A 22,716-nucleotide genomic window follows, 5' to 3' on the forward strand; every position below is an offset into this window, starting at 1 on the left:
GAATGCTGGTTAATGTTTTGTCTCAAAGAGTTAAAGGTCGAAAAAGGTAAAGATAAGTTACATAGTCCCATAAATCTGGGGAATTGCTATTTATTAATTTTAATTATGCAAAAGAAACCAAAGTTGTTGAACTGATGAAAAATTAATGGTTTAGTTTTGCGTGCGATGATTCTGTGTTCAACAAAGAGTTAAACACCCTCGCCATAAAGAATAGAGATTACCAATATTGGGCCATGTAAAAAATAATCAAAGAACGTATATGGCGACATTGTGAAGTGTACCGGCTTGAAATTATGACAATTTTACTCGAGTATTCCGTATTTTCTCTGGCCGTACTGTTTTGGTAATTTATTTCGTCTCTTTCGCTCGACTTAAATTTACATCTTCTTTTTAAGGTAAACAGTGGCTTATCAAACTCGGGTAATTTATGCGCACTGCAGTTCATTGAATATGTATGAGCAATTCAGTTAATATGTATATCTTTCCTGTTGAAGTCAGCCGATATAAGAACCTCCACAGGAGGTGCTTCAAAGACATTTTAAGCGAAGCAGCGCACTATAAAGGACTGTTGCTCAACCAGAAAAATATCACTATAGATATTAGAGTTGCAAAGAAACATAAGCCAAGAAAATCAGTATGGCGCGCGGGTTGAAACCGTGGTATCAGTCGAAGACTTTGACCATTTTGGTGATCCTCTGGGCTCTTTTCACCGCTTGTTTGGGGATAATGATTGTAGTCATCTTTGTACAACCTCACTGGATCAGCGGAGAGAATCCAGCTACTGAAAAGAACGTAAATTTCGGCCTGTACCGTAACTGCTCGGACAATTTAAATGACTGTTCCGGGAGCCTGAACGAATTCAACAACATTTACTCGACCGCTTGGAAAGCATGCACCGTTTTCGTGGCCCTGGCATTTACCTCGACCTTTATTTCGGTAGCAATGATGTTGTTGTATTGGTTGTGTTGTTTCGAGTCGACAGGCATTGGATTTCGAACCAGCAGTGGACTTCAAGCCTCTGCAGGTTTGTGCTACTTACGATACTGATTATTTCTGGGTCGTGGTTTTTCGACTCTTTACTCATTACTCTTTATATGATATGTAATGCAAGGTTGCAGAGAGGTTAAATAATCTTTTGTTTAATTGATGGTTTTGCTCCACGCTCAATAAAATTCTATTAAGTAGTACCTCTTAATTAAACGGGCTTTCAAGTTATAAATTATGTCATATATTTGGAGAGGAACGAGAAAAAAGATTAGCTTGGCTGTTCTTATTAAGCAAGTAAATACTCCGGCGAAAAACTGACTAGCTAGCGATCCGGTAGGCTATTTCCTACTTGACGATTGCTCTCATTGCATTTGTTTAAATTAATCGCGCTGTGTTAGTCCAACAGGTTGCAAAATTATTTCCGTTGTAAACATGTTTATCACTTTGTAAGAGAATAATCACCTCGACCTTTAGAGTCTTGTCAGAAGATTAACAGAAAAGAAAACTAACGTATCGTTAGTTAGCTAAACGAAGTTGCGTTTAATCTGACACAGTCAGGAAGTGAAATTTTATAAGATTGGCCTCGGTTCAAATGGAAGGCAACAAGTTATGGTAAAGAAGTTTCCTTTTAAGTAGACTTTAACCCTCTCATTTCTTTCCCTGTATTTTTTTTTAACAAACTCCTGAAAAGCTCTGTAGTTTTTCTCCTGGACTACGTGAAAAAGCTTTTAAATCCTCTCTACTTTTTGGAAGACTGCTTTCCGAATAAGAAGTTTAAGCTAAAAAGACGTCCGAAAAAGTAGATAGGGTTGACGTTATATTGTCAGCATTTTAACTCAAAGTCAGTTGTCTTCTGCGACTTTGATAAATACTTGACTGATATCGGTCCTTTCCATCTTCACAAGAGCCAGATTCCACTGAATGATTAAAGTGCTCTTTCAACGGCAACAGAATATTTTGGCGATGGCCAAGCAAAGTTCAGGCGGTAAAAAACAATTGAACAACGATACTTTTTATTCTTCTTGTTCAATTTATTGGAGATTAGATAAAATTCCGAAGAAAATGTGGGCATATCGTGAATGAAGGGAAATGAAGACCCTAAAGGGATTAAGTGAGAGCTATATTGCACGATTTCTCACGAGTAGCTTATACTGAAATATTGGCCTTCATTGCACACCATTCACGCATGGTTGTGTCTTTTCTTGAATTATCTTTACCTCTTGGACATCTTAATGCCACAAAATGGAAGTTCAAAGTTATGGAGGGCTACTTTGGGTTTGGCCTGCCGAAATTGTGTTGCCTTTGGCGATTTTACACGGTTTAATTGCGTCTTGATATTAGTTCACGGCATGTGAGTATCACCTATTCACCTCATGAAAAAACGTAACACAGTTTATAGTTGAATATCTTGGTCGGTGATCACGGCAAGCGTCAAAACCGTGGGAACATTTTGAATGTGGGTTATGGGTGAACGATTTCTTTTCACCGCTAATAATCTTTTAATTGTTTCCCATTTATTCGTGTGCTAGAGAGACCGCTAAAAGCCATTGATTTGTAGTTTTCAGCAACTCTATGACAAATATTATTAAATTACGGCAATATGGCGTTGGAAGTCAAGTATTCCCGATTCAAACAGTTTCAGAGGTTTTCTTTTTTTCAATTTTCAATTAGTTTTTTTTAAAGTTAATTGTTTACAGCGTTAACCTACTAGCACGCTTCTAAAGTAAAACTCTTGTGTCTTATATTGGATTGCTGAACCCGAGTTGCGGGGGGGGGGGGGGGGGGGGAGGGGGAGGAAGAGGGTGCCATTAGCCAACCGAAAAACGCTTTGCAGTTATCACTTAGCCGATAGATGTGGTGCATTACAGCACTTAATATGACAAGGCACACCTCTCATGACATAGTCATTGAATCTCCCTTGCTCTGGAAATTTCACCTCTTAAACAACTCTTCTTGTGTTATTTTGTCTGCCAAGATATATAATTTGAAATGACAAAAATATAAGGACAAATAATTGGCGGGCTTTCTTCTTTTCACGATTTACAGACCTACAGATACTCCTGGGTTCAAAGTATTTACTAGACTATTGTATATTCTTACTCCCCACTTTCTTAGTTACCTATTCAGTTTTTCTTTACATGTAAGTTGACCCTCCTGTAAATCACGTTTGGTCAAGATGAGCTTTACCTACTTATGAGAAAAAGTAGTTATTCATAATCACTTGCAGTTAAAATGATCTGTTAATAAATTATCTACTGCTAACGCACGGAAACCGTTAAGGATTATTTTTCAGTCGATACGAGTCTCGAAAAGTAAAAGTTCATTATTTTTGCATTACAGGTTTGTGCATGTTAATTACGTGTCTTGTACACCCTGTTGGATGGGACACTCCAGAAGTCCAGGCAATCTGTGGCCCCGAAGCTGGTGTTTACAAAATAGGAAACTGCAAAGTGAATTGGGCCTACTGGATCGCAGTTATTTGTATGGCTGATGCGTTTGTGCTTAGCTACCTCTCCCTCATGTTCATCGAGCGGGAGATTGGGACCCCAGCTGTTACAAGCAGAAAGCGATCAAGTGCAGCAAGTGCCGATGACGGCTTCCGAGGAAGGAGAATGGCGTCGAATGGTTACTATGAACAAGACACGACAACACTGTGACGAGGGAAGACATGGGACAATATTCAACACAGTTTTTCTTTATCCTTGCTGTTAGTATGGTCTATTAAGAGCAAGTAGCCGCCACAATGGTCTTAATATTGTAACGCAAATAAGTCAAGCAGTCTGCAAAGGAGTAAACTTCAGCAAGATGACAATTCATGGAGAAACGTATCCGTCTAAATATCCAAGCAGCAAATTTATCTAAAACGCCAAAAGTAGCTATTAAGATTCGGAATAGTTTCTTCTGCAATACTCTCAGCATAGTATTTAGGAGAGACTCATAAAGAAATCAGTCAATTGAGATTTTAGCTCTTTGCTTAATCAATAGAATGAAGTATTTTAGTCCTGAGATAAAGTTTTTTCTATACCTATACAGTGTGGATGCCGTTTAGAATTTGTAAAATAACGGCACTTTTTATGTAACTACATCTACTTGAATGTATCTCTTGTTGTGTGTGAAAGATAGTAATTGTAAAAAAGAGTCAGAATTTTTTTATTTGTCTGTTTTTTCGATGTTAGCTTCTAGAACTTATTTGCATATCAGTTAATATATACAACGCTTGTATTAAACATGTAAAGTTAAACATTCTAATACCAATGATTAATTATGAGTTTATGGTGTAAAGATTCTATAGAAGGAATAGTCGCGATTTATTAATGAAGTGGGTCTAGTAAGTTAGTTTTGTATACAAACCAAATCTGCGAGCAGAAACATTTCATAAGGTCGAGGGAGGGAAAATATAACTTCTGAAATTGCGTATTTTCTCATTCAACTCACCAGTTGCTAACGAACTACAGAATTATGGATCCAGCATAAACTGATCATTGTTTCTTATATATGATTATAAACTACACTGTAACTGATACATGGGGCTTCCGTGGAATGCGCTTTTCTCTCTCAACCGACTCACTGCTGTGCTGCGACAAATAGTGGGGGATTACGTCATCGATTGTAGAGGCAAACCGAATGTAAGACTAAAGCATTCTCGTTCGCTTCGTAAATAAGCGGTTTAGTAGAAAAAGAAAACAGTTTTCTTGTCAAACTTCGAGCTCTTTCTACATTTTATTGCAGGTATTGAATAACATTGTAAAGTACCATAAACTATAGTTTGGAGAGGCTTGGTGAATTTTTAATTTAAACATTTTAGAGTGGATCTGCTAGGTGTAAAACAAATACTTAAAATATATAGTGATGATAATGAAAAATAAAGACGTACAAATGTTGGCAAGGTTGTTTTTTCTCACTTCAGTTGGCAAAATTCTTTATTAAGCAGCCCTCAGGCGAGGTTCCACAGTTTAACGGAAATCAGTCAGATTTTTCAGAATGACTCAGAAACCCAGGGAAGGGGACTTTTGGGAGTTAAAATCCAAAACAACTCCTATGGAGCACCTTCGGCGCTCATTGTTTCGGAAATTGGTCACCGTTTATCCTAGATCTGCGCCTGTCCCTCATCTATGAAATAAGAGTCCCTTTATAATAATCCCCCGTAAGAGATACTTATAAATGATCAAAGTAACATGCGAGAATTGATGGTATTTGTTTTGTCAAATTCGAGAATTTTTGGAATGTTACTGAAGCTCATCAAGGAGGTGAAAAGAAACACATAATTCGAAACTTCATTTTCAAATGTGCTTCGATGGTTTAAATGTATTTTCTATTCTAAACGGTCACTTCTGAAAATGTATGTCGAAACATACGAAACGTTTTGTTTTCCAAGATGCGTTTTATTGTTATGTTTGTCACCGCATGCAGTTTGTGTGTAATTTCTTATGAACTGCACTACATCTGACGGTATGTTATAGAATTTTATTAAACAGGTGTTGGGGATTTTCGCTCCGGTCCTAGCTCTTAATCTTTCTGACCCTAACCCTCATAGGAAAGGAAAGCTAAATCTCTGCAGCTGTGTTTGGAGCAGGAAGTGTTTCCTTATGACTAAGAGGGCTCATATGGACTATGTGTGCAGAAAGATGGCCACTAGAGTTTGTATTCTGGGTCGTGTTAGAGGTTTCTTGACAAAAGAGACATCAAGATACTTGTTTTAACACAATAAGTCTTCAATTACTTGACGAATATTGTGGCTTTGCATGGAACAGGTCTGCTACAACAAGACCAGTATATAGACTACAGCGCCTACAAATTAGACTGCACTGATGCAATGGGATATTTCCGCTGGATACTGGCCCGTGAGCTGAATGGACCTTCCTGTTAATATAAAGTTTTACTTTATTTGACTTGACTTTACTTTTGGATCACGATGGCGAGATATACGTACATCGAAGCTGTCAGTAGTGTTTGATCATTGTCCTTTCATCAGGCAATTGTGGGTAATTCTGATTACTTTGCAATTCTTTGTTTATTGTTAACAAGTCGACCGGTGATCCAGACCATTTCTAAACTCTTCAGCGTAGACCATATATTGTGAGTCAACGGACACTTCTTAAGCTCTTCATAGCTCATCATTTCACTGACGCTATATCACACTACAGTGAGTAGTTCTGTGTATTCCAGCTCTTCATGTTCGTTTGTCACGGGCTTCTTTATTGTGGCTTTATTAAAAGGACGATTACTCTTGAATTCAAAGGCATCTCCTTCTTCTAAAAGAAAGCAATATCGCGAGGCCTCGGAATTTCTCAAAGGCGGCACATAAAAAGCACCCGATCCCTTTTCTAGTTCCGTCGTTTTCCGCTCGCTGCTCCAAAGATCTTCTTCGGGTATTTCAGATGCACGCAGGGAAGGGTCTCTCTGCTCCGGTTCTACATCCGTTGGGACAGGGAGCTCCTGGTATTGGCGGACCTTAGGAACCTCTGTGTCATTGCGTTTGAAGCGCTTTCGACAAAGAATGATAGCTATTATGATGATAAGGAGTAAGCTGACGAGAACTCCGATGGCAATGTACCGCTTTGATGTTGAACCTACAAGGACAAACTAGTTATATATTGATCAATTCTTTAACTCTAATTAATATAAAGGACAATGCCTAGGAGATTTATATTTGAAACAGATGTTTCTCTTACTTGTTTGTGAAACCGAAGATATTTTGCTCGAAATAAATGCTGTAAAAACTCTCAAAATGTCATTACTAAATAAGATAAACGGAAGAATAACTATAAATAGTTCACGGCGGCTTTTCGTAGAGCACGACATTGAGAGACTTACCTCCTGCAACAATTTTGCACTTGTGTATTGTTTATGCATGTGGCGGCAATACAGAGTAATAGACCCATAATAGAGTAATAACACAAATGCTACAAAGTTTGATACGACGGTCAGACTCATGCAATCAATTTAAGTCTCGCAGAGTTTACAGCAAACATCTCTTACCACGAATAGGGAGAACTTTGATAGAAAATCCATTTTTCTCCACCTCCTTATCTGTGAGAAACCTTATCCACAGAACTGCAGTACTGGAACTGACAGTCGGAGGTTTGCTGTTGCCACATCGCTTGCTTATTTCTTTGGCTTCCTTGAACACTAAACCACCGTCTCTGTAAGCAGAGAAAGGAAGGAAGCTGGTCAGGTGATCGGATTCTTTGGAAGTCTTGCTCCCTATTGTTGTTGCCGTAGGCTTCTTGTGGTTCCAGTACAGGAGATAAAGAACGCGTCGGCTCAGATAATAGTGATAATATGCCATTCTTATTGACGCGTTTAAAACTTACATCTATTAATGTAACTAAGGGTTTCAAGAAAGCGGAGGCACAAACTGGTTCATATTTGCAGATAATGGGAGATAGCTAGGCTGGTTGGCAATTGTTCTTATTTAACAATATAGGTTAAAAGTAAAATATCTAAAAACGATGCGTGATTTAAGAGGATGCCATCGGAGGTTTCTTAGCGCGGGTTGGGAGTAATGAGATGTGTCCCATTGATTCTTGATCCCGGCTTCCTGATATAATACGATGAGCTAGCGCTGACAGCAGCAGGATTACTGCTCGGTTCTAACAGTCTGCGTTCCTGATAATAAATAGCTTCTCCTGCTGGGAGCACCAAACACAGATGTTGAAACGTATGCCAGGGAACTTTCGCGTAACTGTTCTTGGCAAGAGAAAACTGTGGAGACCCTCAGCTCGAGATTTAGGTTTCATAATGGACGCAAAATTGAGTTACGACGAGCATTTCACACAGACATTTTAAAAACGTGAATGTAGTATATGGCAAATTAAGCACATCGTAGATAGCCTGGATGGTTCCAAGGACTTCTCTACCAGGAATGCTTTGCTAATTTTTGAACATCAATCAATCGATAGATCGAGATCGATCGATCGATTGATTGATCGATTTAAAGAGGGTGGCACATAATAGTTTGTACGACTAATTAACCTGTGGCCCTCTAAATAAAGAACAATTAAAAATCAATAAAAACCCTAATTAGCCTAAAACCTAATTAAACATCGAAACGTATACAAGGACATAATTTAAAAACGTCTTCCAGCACCTGAAAGAATCAGAAATGCGCTAAGGTCCATGTTCAATCATCCACACCACTCCCACCCCCACCCCCACCCCCACGTCTTTCCTACTTAAAATCAAGGAGGACATTAAAGAAGCAAAGTAATCATGGTATTTTGTCGATTTCTTTTGATTTCCAAAGTCAGCTTTTCGGCAGTATTGTGTTTCACTGGCTCATTTCTATGTTGTAGGTGTAGGCACGGGTCTCTTAGAGGAGAACTGACTTAATTGACAGCAAAAATATTCAATTTTGTTCAAGCAATGTGTAGAATATAGCTTAGAACGGTTTCTTGTTGCGTCCCTGTTTCTGGTTTTCTTTTCACTGTACTCACCGCACACTAACATAGTCGTGGCAACCAGACTCCAAGTAATTGTTCTCCAGGTCAAATTCCAGAAAAGAGAGTTTGACTTGGTAACCAATCGGAGCCACTATCCTCCATGTACATTGTATGTTCTGGGGGTAAGGCTTGGGGAAGTTTGGACTGCTGAGTGTTACACTTGTTCTTGAGTTTTTGATTGGCACTTCGCGATAAATATCTTCTGTGTGATTTCCACGGGTAGTACATGCTGTTAGACCAAAAAAGCAAAGTACGATGATCAATTTCTAATGTGGGAGCTCTCTCGTCGTACTCTAAGCAATACTTCAACTTGAAAAGCAAAACGAGACTATGGTGTTCACAGGCAAACTACATTCGCGGTTTAGTTTAAGGCTATCTTACACCTTCTGGTACCATTTTGTCTCTTGTTTTTAAGCTTTTATGGGTTTCGACATAGAGATTTCCATTATCGGTACGTGATAACTGTAGGACCAAGGTCACTTCCTTGTTCCATTAAACGCTCCCATTAGTTAAGTTTAAATTTGCCTGGTGGATACAGCGTTTATTTGACTCCTAAAGCCTTTGCATATTACACAATGGGTCTTAGACATTGTTTTTGACAGGCATATTCCTTGTTATTACACCGGCCGAAAGCTTGGTATACCTTAAGAAGTTTATTTACAATTATACATTGGAGACCTGGTGTTTATTTGAGACTCAGCGTTTAAACAAGAAAATTGGCTACTTGAGAGTGTGAAAGGGATGAGTTGAATACTTTAAAAAAAAAAAACTTAAAGAGCCACAAAATTGCCGTGATTCAACCTCCCCCCAAAATAATTATATAAGCCAAAAAAATACTCCAACTTTCTTAACTCAAAAGAATTTTCCATCGTTTATAGACAATCACCAAATACTTTTTAGAACATAAGTCACTGGAATAAAAACGGAAAACGCCATTGGCTCTTCATATACTGCAGTTAATGATAGCATAGCCCGAATATCCCTTATTTGTATCCTTGATCATACCTCTCGCCTCCCCTAATCGAGACTTCAGCTATGGATTAATTAGTTATCAGTGGAAAAGTTGCTGGCAGTTAAGGAATACATGCGAAAACTGCTTAGAGTATCGTTAAAATTCCTCTTGAGATAAAGAAAACAGTGTGTCAATTGGCCTACCTGTAAACTGGGCGCTACTTAAAGCAAGTTTCGCCAAACCTGCAACCAGTTAAAGAATGAGATATTTCAGCATTTCACCTTCTCTTTAACACGTTGCGCAAATGATAGAAGCCAAATCGTAGGCTTCCCGGGCCTTCACTGATTTTGGTGTTATTATATAAACATCACTCGCTTTCCAGAATTCAATTAAGAGCCAGGAAAAAACGATGGGAAAATATGACTTCTATCTCTTCTTTTTCTGTATTTTTATTTTAATTTCCTAAATTGGGGTAATGTTGGGTTGAATGTTACACGAGCATGGCAAGTGTAATATTTGTATTTTATGATGATCAAGATCTCTGAGGGGCCACAGTTTGGAACTGAGGTTCACTTGGTAATAATTAAAAATTAGATTACGAGCTCGAGATTTCTATGAGGTGATAGTTGATGAGGCCGAAGGCCAAATCAACTATCATTTCATAGAAATCGAGAGCGAATAATCTAATTGTTTTAGTAGAATTCTACCTGAAATTTCCTTGAAATAACGATTTCAATTATATCTGGTCTCAGCATTTGACTTCACGCTTTAGAAAATTCGCGCAGACTGAATTGTCGATTGACATTTGCAGTTGTGTACGCGCGCTTACCAATTTCTTTCAAACATTTCGAGCTTTTTTGATTAAAGAAACCGCAAATGCCCTCCTCTCAGTCTTCTAAGGAATTTGATTATCGATTTACTTATGAATGTTATTTCAAAACTTCGGAGAAACGAGTAAACGTTGCAATTTTGTCGACCACACCAAGCCATTGCCCACTCATCTTTCCCACTAATTGCTGATAGTGTGCAATGGCTCAACCAATCAGATTACAGCATTTACATTAGTATACTATTTAGATCAAAATTTCGAGGTGCTATTCGTGAGATCAAGAGGAAGTTACATTAATTGTATCGAGACTTATTGATCTCGGTTTGACTGATGTATCGAAACTTATTGATCTCTGTTTGGCCGATGTAATAAATTACAAAGTTTCTTGTAACAGTTTGCTTGCAGTTTTCTGTAGACCAAATATGTGTACCTACATGAGATATATTTGGAGCTGGCCTCAAAATTATCCAATGTATATGTTTAAAATTTTCTTTGAAATTTGGATGCAAAAAGAACTGGAAAATGTTATAAATTCTGCATACTAATCAGGCAGCTAGCGACATTGACAACTTCAAATTAACTTAACACTTAATTCTACATTCAATATCTCCAGTGAGCAATGTAAGCTTTCAAAATTAAACGTTCTTCCCTATAGAAAATGGAGACCATATCGAAAACTGGACTTAAAAAAATATTGACAATCATGCTCAGTTAAAATGTTTGGAATCCGATTTTAGCTAAAGTGAAAAAAATATAATATAGCAAACTTTTATGAGTATAAAAATCTGTCATTCATATCCAGCAAAGTCTGGTATTTCTGAAATTTCCCTTCACATTTCAAAATTGTTACATGTAATTCAAATCAATTACGGCTCTTTCACACTTACCGTACGCTAGAAAGACCAAGACTCGAGTTTTGAAATTAAATCGTCGACGCGGATTTGCTTGTCCCTCCATCGGTTCGATCCTTGTCTATCACCGTAAACTTGTTAGATTAATTATCGCTGTATTTTAGCCAGAAAGTGTTTGACACGTCCTAGACAAGGTGATAATCAATATTTTCGTCGCGAAGTTCCTCTAATTTACTGCAAGAATATCTTCATTTTCCGTCCTACCACGCAGCGGTAAAGGTTGAAACAATTACCGATCGAGATCAATAACCCTCTTTGGTTTATCTTAACAATCCCAAGCCTCGCTGGCGGCGGACAGTTGTTTTTGGCAATTTACAACAAAGCCATTTCAAGTCTAACAAAAGAATAGATTGATCAATAAGTGACGCACGTCAAGAAATTAAGCAAACCGGAGCAAATAAAGTATAGTTGGCGTAATTTAATGGTTTTCTCCAAAACAACCATGCAATTTTCTTGAGAAGTTAGGAATCGGAGTTCAAGGAAAAATTGTTTAACGGACAATATTTGTAGCTAATCTAAAGCGTAGGAATGAATTTTGTAATCCATTTGTATTCATGGAATTCTATTTTTCACTTGTTTCCATCCAAGATATGTAAAAACAACGATGGTACGTTTCAGTGGTTCACGAATTGGCTCTTTTGTTCTTATTTTCCTTTCTTTCATAACTAATCTTTCTTATTGTGCGAATGAAACGAAATCAAATTAAAATTCACAGCTTCTTTTTCTAAGCCTGATTCAAGGTGTTAAAAACAATTTGGATGGGAAAACAATATATCATATTTTGTGGTAAAAGTAAACGTTTGTGTCTATCGAGCTTCAAGAATCAACTGGAATAGAATAGGGATAAAATATACCTAAGTTTGCCAAAAAAGGAATTGTGGAGGTAATAAAAAATATTGTACTAAATCTTCGGTATCTACCTTATAGGCTTGTTTCCGTTTAACACCTCTATGACTGCTGTTTACTATGCAAAAACAATATTTTATAAAGCCGATTTTATTAAAATTCTTACTATTTCGCGAGGTAAGCAGTCGTCTTGATACTGCAAGTGTAACTAAACACTCGTGCATTTAAGTTATGTTTTTCATGTTACTGTGAGTCACCTCAAAATTCTGTTCATTTTTATTTTTATTTCTTTTTTAGTTTTAATCTTCTTAAAATAGCCCGAGAGTTGTCGAAAAATAAAATATTGATCTGCAACTGTAGCCAGCTGTTTAAGACGAGAAATACACTGTTTGCAAACATTGGCGCCAATAACTAATTCATGTCGTTCACTGCTGTCTGTAAAATCGTTCGCTAGAGTCAAAATCGTGATAAAGTACATGTAATATTTCAAAATCGCAGTACTGATCTCATGTGCGCCATCGAATCTAGGCAGAGGAAAAAGACTCGCCTCTTCTTTTAGTTAAAAAACAGAATGATAGTAATAGCATTTTTATCCCATCGGGATATTAAATCGATTATAGTTCAGTGCACCTGTTATGGTCTCGGTTCCAGTGTTCTCGCAGAAAATAATCATTGACTAAGATAAAGGTCATCTCTCATCGAGATCAACATATTTAGCGAGAAGCCTTAGTAGCTAAAATGGTAAGAAACGTTAAAGGGATAATGTCATAAATTGCACATGTGCCGGGCGGAACTTGGAACCTCTTGGAAAGTTCAGTCCAAAATTTTTCAACTTTGAATTTCACAAATTCAAAATCGCATCGACCAGTGGCACTTAGCATTCAAATAGTGTATTTAATTTAAAAATCTGTGGAGATGTACTGGAGAAAGGTGTGTGGATCCTGTTGCAATTCGACATAACTAGAATGCAATATGGAGAGATTTGCCATAATGGCAAATATGGCATATCAGCCCGGTCTCGGCTTCTTTACAGTGCCTCAATAAATCTAAAAAGGCCTAAATTTTGGCCACCATGCACATAACCAAGCTTTCGATTAGTTTTCGCTTGTCAATTTTACTAAAGGACAAAGTCTTCACGAGTTAGTTTTAAGTCCCTGGGACTCGGAAATATCGTCCAAGTTCTTGGAAATCAAGTCTAAGTAGGACAAAATCTAAGTTTTCGTAGCCCAGTTCAGTTCTTCTTCTATCCATTGTCAGAGAAAGTCCAACAAGGGCTATATTTCGGGCCACCATCCTTATAACCAGGCTTTCTATTAGTTTTCCTCTGTCGATTTCACTGAAGGAGCAGGTCTTCGTGAGTTAGTTTGAATGCCCTGGGACTCGGAAATATCGTCTAAGGTCTTGGAAATCAAGCCTAATTAGGTCAAAATCAAAGTTTGCGCTGCCTGGTGTCTGCTTCTTTCCACTGTCTGAGTAAGTCCAATAGGGGCAATATTTCGGCCACCAAGCACATAACCAAGCTTTCGTTTATTTTTTCGTTGTCGATTTCACTGAAGGAGAGGTCTTGGCGGGTTAGTTTAAAGTCCCTGGGACTCGGAAATATCGTCGAAGCTCTTGGAAATAAAGCCTAAGTAGGTGGAAATCAAAGTTGGTGCAGCCCGGTCTCTACTGTCTCTACTCAGACGGTGGAAAGAAGCAGACACAGGGCTGCGGAAACTTTGATTTTATGGTACCTCGACTTGATTTTCAAGGGCTTGGACGATATTTCCGAGTCCCAGGAAATTTAAACTAACTTGAGAAGACCTTCTCCTTCTGTGAAATAAGAGACCTTTATGAATTCAGTTAAATGGCCTTGCTCTCTATGAGTTCTCGTAGCTCAGTGGATAGAGCACCCGCCCGGTGTTCGGGAGGTCATGGGTTCGATTCCTGTCGGGGACTCACAATTTTTCTTTGTCCCACTCTCTTGTCATGTTGATTAATTCACCTTCACATTTCATTACCGAGCTTAAAATTCACCATCTTTATTAACTTATCACTACTGACGATGACTTCGATAGCGTTGATCCTAGCAGTATGCATGACACCTGTCATATATGAACTCAGTGAAATGGCCTTGCTCTCCATGAGTTCTCGTAGCTCAGTGGATAGAGCGCCTGGCCGATGTTCGGGAGGTCATGGGTTCGATTCCTGTCGGGGACTCAGAATTTTTCTTTGTCCCACGCTCGTGTCATGTTGATTAATTCACCTTCACAAGATGGCGGCAAATTAGACTATCATGGCCGTTGTTTGGACTTCATCCTCTTTTCAACCCGTCAAAGAGATTGGATTCTAGTATCAAGAGATGAAATTCCAGGCGACCAGACTGCCTTGATGTAAAGACAAAAACAAGCAAATTGCTAGGAAAAACGCTATTAGACCTGAAATGTATGACTTCGTCTCAAGATGCGGGCCATATCAGACTAACACTGCCGATGTTTGACATCACTCTGTTTTTCACCCGTTAAAGGGATGGGATTCTACCTTCGAGAGATGAAGTTTTACGTTACACTTTTATATCTTGATATTCTCATCAAAAGTACCAAGCTACTAGATAAAAAGTTATTAGACCAGAAAATTTACACTTCGCTTCAAGATGGCGGCAATCTTAGACTATCGTGGCCGTTGTTTGGACTTCATCCTCTTTTCAGCCCGTGAAAGAGATGGAATTCTAATATCGAGAGATGAAGTTCCAGGCGACAGTAGACTGCCGTGATGTAAAGACAAAAACTAGCAAGGTACTAGGAAAAACGCTGTTAGACCTAAACTGTTCGACTTCGTCTCAAGATGGGGGCCATATCACACTAACACTGCAGATGTTTGACATCACTCTGTTTTTCACTCGTTAAAGAGATGGCAGTCTACTATCGAGAGGTGAAGTTTTACGTTACAATTTTATATCTTGACATTCTCATCAAAACTACCAAGCTACTAAATAAAAAGTTATTAGACCAGAAAAAATTTACACTTCGTTTCAAGATGGCGGCCATGTTAGACTGTCTGGCGAGTTACTAGAGAAAAACGCTATTAGACCTGAAATGTATGACTTCGTCCCAAGATGAGGGCCATATAAGACTAACACTGCTGATGTTTGGCATCATTCTTTTTTTCACCAGTTGAAGAACAGATGGGATCATCGAGAGATGAAATTTTACGTTACAATTTTGTCTCTTGATATTCCCACCAAAACTAACAAGCTACTACATAAGAAGTTATTAGACCAAAACGTTTCAAGATGGCGGCCATATTAAAGTATCGTGGCCGTTGTTTGGGCTTCATCCTCTTTTCAACCTGTGAGAGAGATGGGATTCTAAGATCGAGAGATGAAGTTCCAGGCGACAGTAGGCTGCCTTGATGTAAAAAAAAAAAAAAACTAGCAACGTACTAGGAAAAACGTTAAAAGACCCGAGATGCTGGACTTCATTTGAAGATGGTGGCCATATTAGACTAACTGGCCGATGTTTCACAACATTCTCTTTTTCACCAGTTGAAAAGATGGGATTTTACTATCGAGAGACGAAGGTTTAAAAGTTTTATATCTTGATATATATTGATAGTTTTATATCTTGATATAGATATAGAAACTGAAGAACAAGGTCTCTTTTCCAGTGTTTAAGTTAGCTTAACAGGGACTATATATATTTCGACCTGCATGCTCATCACCAAGCGTTCAATTACTTTTTCCCTGTCGATTTGACTGAAAACCAAAGTCTTCTCAAGTTAGTTTAGAGTCCCTGGGAGTCGGAAATATTGTCCAAGTTCTTGGAAATCAAGCCTAAGTAGGTCAAAATGAAGATGCGCGTAACCCGGTCTCGGCGACTTTTCCAGTCAGTTTAAGTAAGTTTAACAGGGGCTATCTTTCAGCCAGACTGCTCATAACCAAGCGTTCAATTATTTTTCTTGTCAATTTCACTCTAAACTAAGGTCTTCTCGAGTTAGCTTAGAGTCTCTGAAAGTGGGAAATATCGTCGAAGTTCTTGGAAATCGACCGTAAGTAGGTCAGAATCAAGGTACGCGAAGCCCGGTCTGCGACTTTCCAGTCACTAACAAAGTTTAACAGGGGCTATATTTCGGCCAGACTGCTCAGAACGAAGCGTTCAATTGCTTTTCCCTGTGGATTTCACTGGAAACCAAGGTCTTCTCGAGTTAGTTTAAAGTCCCTGGGACTCGACAATATCGTCCAAGTTCTTGGAAATCGACCCTTAGAAAGTCAAAATCAAGGTGCGCGTAGCCCGGTCTCGGCGACTTTTTCATTCAGTTTAGGTGAGTTTAACAGGGGCTATATTTCGGCCAGACTGTCCGAAACCGAGAGTTCAATTATGTTTCCCCTGTCGATTTCACTGGAAACCAACGCCTCCTCGAGTTAATTTAGAGTCCCTGGGACCGGGCAATGTCGTCCAATTCTTGGAAATCGATCCTAAGTAGATCAAAATCAAGGCGCGCATAGCCCGGTCTCGGCGACTTTTTCATTCAGTTTAGGTGAGTTTAACAGGGGCTATATTTCGGCCAAACCCAGCGTTCAATTATTTTGCGCCTGTCAATTTCACTGGAAACCAAGGTCTTCTCGTCCAAGTTTTTTGAAATCGACCCCAAGAAGATCAAAATCGAGATTCGCGTAACCCAGTCTCGGCGACTTTTACAGTCGGTTTAAGTGAGATTAACCGGAGCAATATTTCGGCCAGACTGTTCGAAACCGAGAGTTCAATTATTTTTTCTCTGTCGATTTCACTGGAAACCAACGCCTCCTCGAGTTAATTTAGAGTCCCTGGTACGGGGCAATGTCGTCCAAGTTCTTGGAAATCGATCCTAAGTAGGTCAAAATCAAGGCGCGCGTAGCCCGGTCTCGGCGACTTTTTCAGTCAGTTTAAGTAAGTTTGAGAGGGTCTATACTTCAGCCAAACTGAGCGTTCAATTATTTTGCGCCTGTCAATTTCATTGAAAAGCAAGGTCTCCTTGAGTTAGTTTAGAGTCCCTGGGACTCCGCAATGTCGTACAATTTCTAGCAATTCGACCCTAAGGGTGGGTAGCCCGGTCTCGGCGACTTTTTCAGTCAGTTTAAGAATCTCAAACCCAAGCATTGTCCAAATCGACAGACTACCACAAGTGAAATAAACGTGTGTAGATTTTAGAAAGGGTCAAATCTAGCATTTTTAAAAGGCCCAGTAAGCATAGTTTGAGATCCCGACACCAAAACCGCGAGTATGGCGCATCTGTAAACGGGCGAGAACTTACTAGAGAAAAGAAAGTTGATATGGGCAAGAATCTCTCACCCAGGCACTGTCCAAATCGATAAACTTCCACAAGTGAAATACACGTGTGTATTTTTGGGGAGAGGCTAAAAATAGCATCTTTAAAAAGTTAGGTAAGCATTAGTTGGGATACCCGCTTCTAAAACGCGAGTGTGGCACATCTCTAAACGCGCGAAAACTTACGAGAGAAAAGAAAGTTTATATGGGAGAGAATCTTCATCCTAAGCACTGTCCAAATCGGTAGACTTCCACAAAAAAATCTTTTGTGTAGATTGTGGAGAGGACCAAAAGTATCATTTTTAAAGAGCCATGTAAGCATAGTTTGGGATCCCCACACCAAAAACGCGGGTTTGCCGCATTGCTAATTGCGCGAAAACACGAGAGTGAAAAAAAGATCTTAATAGGCAAAAATCTTTAACCCAGGCATTGTCCAAAGCGAAAGACTTCGACAAGTGAAATACACGTGTGGAGATTTGAGAAAGGGCCAAATCTAGCATCTTTAAATATTCCAGTAAACACAGTTTAAGATCCCGAGACCAAAACCGCGAGTTTGACGCATCTCTAAGCGCGCGAGAACTGACTAGACAAAAGAAAATTGATGTAGGCGAGAATCTCATAATCAAGTACTGTCCAAATTAATAGACTTCCACAAGTGAAATACACGTGTGCAGATTTAGGGAAATGCTAAAAGTAGCATCTTTAAAAAGTTAGGTAAGCATTGGTTCGGACCCCTGCACCTAAAACGCGAGTGTGGCGCATCTCTAGACGAGCGAGAACTTACGAGAGAAAAGAAAGTTTATAGGGGCAAGAATCTCCAACCCAAGCACTGGCCAAATCGATAGACTCCAACAAGTGAAATACACGTGTGTAGATTTGGGGGGGGGGGGGGGCTAAACGTAGCATCTTTAAAAAGTCAGGTAAGCATTGGTTGGGATCCTCGCACCTAAAACGCGAGGGTGGTGCATCTGTAGACGCGCGAGAACTTACGAGAGAAAAGAAGGTTGATATTAGCGAGAATGTCCAATCCAAACACTGTCCAAATCGATACCCTTACACAAGTGAAATACACGTGTGTAGATTTGAGAAAGGGCTAAATCTAGCATCTTCAAAAAGTCCAGTAAGCATAGTTTGAGACCTCGAAACGTAAACTGCGAGTGTGGCGCATCTCTAAACGCGCGAGAACTTACGAGAGAAAGGACAGTTGATTTGGGCGCGAATCTGACTGGTTGGGATCCTCGCACCTAAAGCGCGACTGTGGCGCATCTCTAAACGCAAAGAACTTACGAGAGAAAAAAAGTTGGTATGGGCGAGAATCTCCAACCCAAACACTGTCCAAATCGATATACCTGCACATGTTAAATGCACGTGCGTAGATTTGGGGGAGGGCTAAAAGTTGCATCTTTAAAAAGTTAGGTAAGCACTAGTTGGGATCCCTGCACCTAAAACGGGAGTGTAGCACATCTCCAAACGCGCGAGAACTTACGAGAGAAAAGAAAGTTGATATGGGCTAGAATCTTTTACCCCATGAGGGGACGCAAATGACTTTTACTGGAAGTATTTCTTCCAGTTTTTTTTTAATTCTATGAGAACAGGGCTGTATTCCTCTCGGGCTGTGGGTGTAATTCGTAAAAACACTGAATTCTTATAAATCGTTTAGAAATTCTTCGTTCCAGTTCAAATTTATGCTGCTGGCACATGGGTGGACAATTTATATGTAGAGCGTGATGTAAGATACCTTAAACTATTTTTACTGTTCATGATGCATTGCTACGTTAGTCTGCTTTATAAATATTTAACTGCAGTGGTCGAGTTGATTAAACGTTCTTTTTAAGCGTTCTTGTTAGAAATGATGCAAAGTTTTTTTTAGGAAATTCAATTTGAAGAAAAGGTCCTGTTAGTACCTTCGTGTTACTTAATGACAATTTTGCGGGGTTTCTTTTACCAGGGCGCTTCATGACGCCTCCTGGAATAAGCGGATCAATATCAGCATGTGGGCAAATGACCTTACATAAATATAACGATGTAAAATTATCAAAATCGCCTTCTGTTACTCATGACTCCAAAATAGCCTCATGTAATTTTTTTCTTAAATCAGTCGAATTAACATCAGTAAATCGGCCGAATTAAAAAAAAATTAAATCGCACTGTTTACTTTTAAAGCACTAATAGTGTCGTGATTGCATTTTAAAGCTTGTCTCATATTCCATCGGCCATTTCTGGTTTATTTTTTATTTAACATCATCGACATGTCACTAAAACGGATTATGACGCCTTCCCTGGCCGCAAGACGAAGAATCCTAGTGAGAGTGTATAAGGAATGCTAGGGAAATTTCCTACCATTTCTCTGCGGTACTTACAATAAAAGCCCCGTGCGTCCCGTCATGCGTCTATTTTCAGGGACTTGGGCGATATTTCTAGGTGACAGGGACTCTAAACTAATTAGAGAAGACTTTGGTTTTCAGTGAAATGGACAGAGGAAAAATTTTAAAAGGCTTGTTTATAAGTAGTCTGGCCGAAATATAGCCACTTAGTGACTAGAAAGTCTCCGAGGCCGGGCAACGCTCAGCGTGATTTTGACCAAATTTGGGTCGATTTCCAAAACCTTGCGCGTTATTTCCAAGTCCCAGGGACTCTAAATTAAATTAAGAAGACTTTGGTTTTAAATGAAAAGGACAGAGGAAAATTTTTGAACGCTTGGTTATAAGCAGTCTGGCCAAAATATAGCCCCTCTTTAACTCACTTAGTGACTAGAAAGTCGCCGAGACCGGATTTTGACCAACTTTCTGTCGATTTCCAAAAACTTGGGCGATATTTCCAAGTCCTAGGGACTCTAAACTAATTCGAGAAGACTTTGGTTTTCAGTGAAATGGACAGAGGACAAATGTTTGAACGCTCACTTATAAGCAGTGTGGCCGAACTATACCTCCTGTTTAACTTACTTATTGACTAGAAAGTCACCGAGACCGGGCTACGCGCAGCGTGATTTTGACCAACTTTGGGTCGATTTCAAGAAACTTGGTTGATGTTTCCCAGTCCCAGGGACTCTAAACTAATTCGAGAAGACTTTGGTTTTCAGTGAAATGGACACAGGAAAAATTTTTGAACGCTTACTTATAAACAGTCTGGCAGAAATATAGCCTCTGTTTAACTCACTTAATGACTAGAAAGTCGCCGAGATCGGCCTACGTGCAGCGTGATTTTGACCAACTTTGGGTCGATTTCCAGAAACTTAGGCGATATTTCCCAGCCCTGGGGACTCTAAACTAATTCGGGAAGACTTTGGTTTTCAGTGAAATGGAGGGAGAAAACATTTTTGAACGTTTATTTTGGAGCAATCTGGCCGAAATATTAACTCACTAATTGACTATGACTGGAAAGTCGCCGAGACCAGCCTTAGAAGCAATTTGCCCGAAATATTAACCACCTTAGTAACTATGACTAGAAAGTGGCCGAGACCGGCCCACACCCAACGTGATTTTCACTAACTTTTGTGCCGATTTCGAGGAACTTGGGTGATATTTCCCAGCCCTAGGGACTGTAAACTAATTCCAAAAGACTTTGGTTTTCAGTGAAATGGAGAGAGGAAATATTTTTGAACGCTTACTTAGGACCATCTGCTCGAAATATTAACTTCCTTCGTGACTATGACTAGAAAGTGGCCGAGAGCGGCCTACGCGAAACGTGATTTTCAGCAACTTTGGGCCGATTTTCAGGAACTTAGGCGATATTTCCCAGTCCTAGGGACTCTGAAGTAATTCAAGAAGACTTTGGTTTTTAGTGAAATTGACAGAGGAAAAATTATTGAACGCTTACTTGTCTTACTTAGGAGCAATCTGCCCGAAATAATTATTAACTCCTTTAGTGACTATAACTAGAAAGTGGCAGAGACCGGCCCACGCGCAACGTGATTTTCACCAACTTTGGACCGATTTCCAGAAACTTGGGCGATATCCCCAGCCCGAGGGATTCTAAACTAATTCCAGAAGACTTTGGTTTTCAGTGAAAAGGACAGAGGAAAAAGTTTTGAACGCTAACTTAGGAGCAATCTGCTCGAAATATTAACTACCTTAGCAACTACGACTAGAAAGTGGCCGCGACGGGCCCACGGAAAACGTGATTTTCACCAGCTTTGGGCCGATTTCCAGGAACTTGGGCGATATATCCCAGCCCTACGGACTCTAAACTAATTGCAGAAGACTTTGGTCTTAAGTGAAATGGACAGAGAAAATATTTTAGAACACTTACTTAGGAGCAATCTGCCAGAAATATTAACTCCTTTAGTGACTATGACTAGAAAGTGGCCGAGACCGGCCCACGCGCAACGTAATCTTCAGCAACTTTGGGCCGATTTCCAGAAACTTGGGCGATATTTCCCAGACCTAGAGACTAAACTAATTGCAGAAGACTCTGGTTTTCAGTGACATGGACAGAGGAAAAATTTTTGAACGCTTACTTAGGAGCAATCTGCTCGAAATATTAACTTCCTTAGTGTGATTTTAAGACTGAAAAAGTAGCCGAGACCGCCTTACGCGCAGCGTGATTTTGACCAACTTTGAGTTGATTTGAAGAAAATTGGGGGATATTTTCCAGTCCCACGGACTCTAAACTAACTCCTGGTGGCCTTGGTTTTCAGTAAAATGGACAGAGGAAAATAAATTGAACGCTCGCTTACGGGCTTCTAGGTCGAAATATAACCCCACTTTATTTTAAGACTGAAAAAGTAGCAGAGACCGCCTTATGCGCAGCGTAATTTTGACCAACTTCGGGTCGATTTCCGGGAACTTGGGGGATATTTTCCAGTCACTAACTCGTGATCGGAGCAATTAATTATTTTTCCTCTGTCCATTTCACTAAAACCCAAGGCTATCACAGGTTAGTTTAAAGTCCTTGGGACTGGAAATCGACCCAAGGTTAGTCAAAATCACGCTGCGCGTGAGGCGGTCTCGGCTAGTTTTTTAGTCTTAAGATTAACTAAAGCTATATTTCGGCCTAGAAGTTCGAAACTGAGCCTTCAATTATTTTTCCTCTGTCCATTTCACTAAAAACCAAGGTCACCAGGAGTTAGTTTAGAGTCCCTGATACTGGAAAACATCCCCCAATTTTCTTCAAATCGACCAGGAGCCATAATCGGGGACGGAGACCGTAAGCGCGCGCCATTTCTAGTATTGGGGTTGTCCCCATGATATGGGACAATAATGCTATTTTTAGAACAAATTGCGCTATCGCCTGCGGCACACGCGCGTACATGCTGCGAGGATTTTTGCGGATGTTGCGCGGGAGAAATGGCGTCCGAAATTCCCGAAATTTTTCATGTTTTTGGCCCACAACTCAACGCGTTTACGTTTGTTGGAATTTTTCTTAAGTAGTTTCGTCGTAAGCTGCTCCAGTTTGAGTGAAGTAAGACAGTGTCGAATTTAGGTATCTTCCGCTTTAAGCTTATATATATCGCTGACCAGGTTGTGTT

General features: G+C 39.6%; 2 protein-coding genes across 2 annotated transcripts; one reads left to right on the forward strand and one right to left on the reverse strand.

Moving 5' to 3' along the window:
- The first annotated feature begins 505 nt into the window (after positions 1-505).
- LOC145497145 (LHFPL tetraspan subfamily member 3 protein-like) lies at positions 506-4,887 on the forward strand. Its single transcript, XM_081476945.1, has 2 exons — positions 506-1,024; positions 3,328-4,887. The coding sequence occupies exons 1-2, from the start codon at positions 637-639 to the stop codon at positions 3,642-3,644; spliced, it is 705 nt and encodes a 234-aa protein (XP_081333071.1). The 5' UTR covers positions 506-636; the 3' UTR covers positions 3,645-4,887.
- Positions 4,888-5,037: 150 nt separating this feature from the next.
- Positions 5,038-11,360, reverse strand: LOC145497144 (uncharacterized). Its single transcript, XM_081476944.1, has 5 exons — positions 11,098-11,360; positions 9,585-9,623; positions 8,424-8,658; positions 6,967-7,130; positions 5,038-6,557 (listed from the first exon to the last, which is right to left on the reverse strand). Exons 1-5 carry the CDS (start codon positions 11,165-11,167, stop codon positions 6,121-6,123), a joined length of 945 nt encoding a protein of 314 aa, XP_081333070.1. The 5' UTR covers positions 11,168-11,360; the 3' UTR covers positions 5,038-6,120.
- Positions 11,361-22,716: the final 11,356 nt, after the last annotated feature.

Source organism: Orbicella franksi, chromosome 9, assembly GCF_964199315.1.
Source record: "Orbicella franksi chromosome 9, jaOrbFran1.1, whole genome shotgun sequence".
Taxonomy (NCBI): domain Eukaryota; kingdom Metazoa; phylum Cnidaria; class Anthozoa; order Scleractinia; family Merulinidae; genus Orbicella; species Orbicella franksi.

What these genes read in the sequence shown, in the direction of transcription:
- LOC145497145 (XM_081476945.1), top strand. Translation starts at nt 637, where the DNA reads ATGGCGCGCGGGTTGAAACCGTGGTATCAGTCGAAGACTTTGACCATT. An exon ending in TGGACTTCAAGCCTCTGCAG is followed by an intron (nt 1,025 to 3,327) that starts GTTTGTGCTACT and finishes TTTGCATTACAG; the next exon opens with GTTTGTGCATGTTAATTACG.
- LOC145497144 (XM_081476944.1), bottom strand. Translation starts at nt 11,167, where the DNA reads ATGGAGGGACAAGCAAATCCGCGTCGACGATTTAATTTCAAAACTCGA. An exon ending in CTTGGTCTTTCTAGCGTACG is followed by an intron (nt 9,624 to 11,097) that starts GTAAGTGTGAAA and finishes AACTGGTTGCAG; the next exon opens with GTTTGGCGAAACTTGCTTTA. An exon ending in CACGACTATGTTAGTGTGCG is followed by an intron (nt 7,131 to 8,423) that starts GTGAGTACAGTG and finishes CTCTGCTTACAG; the next exon opens with AGACGGTGGTTTAGTGTTCA.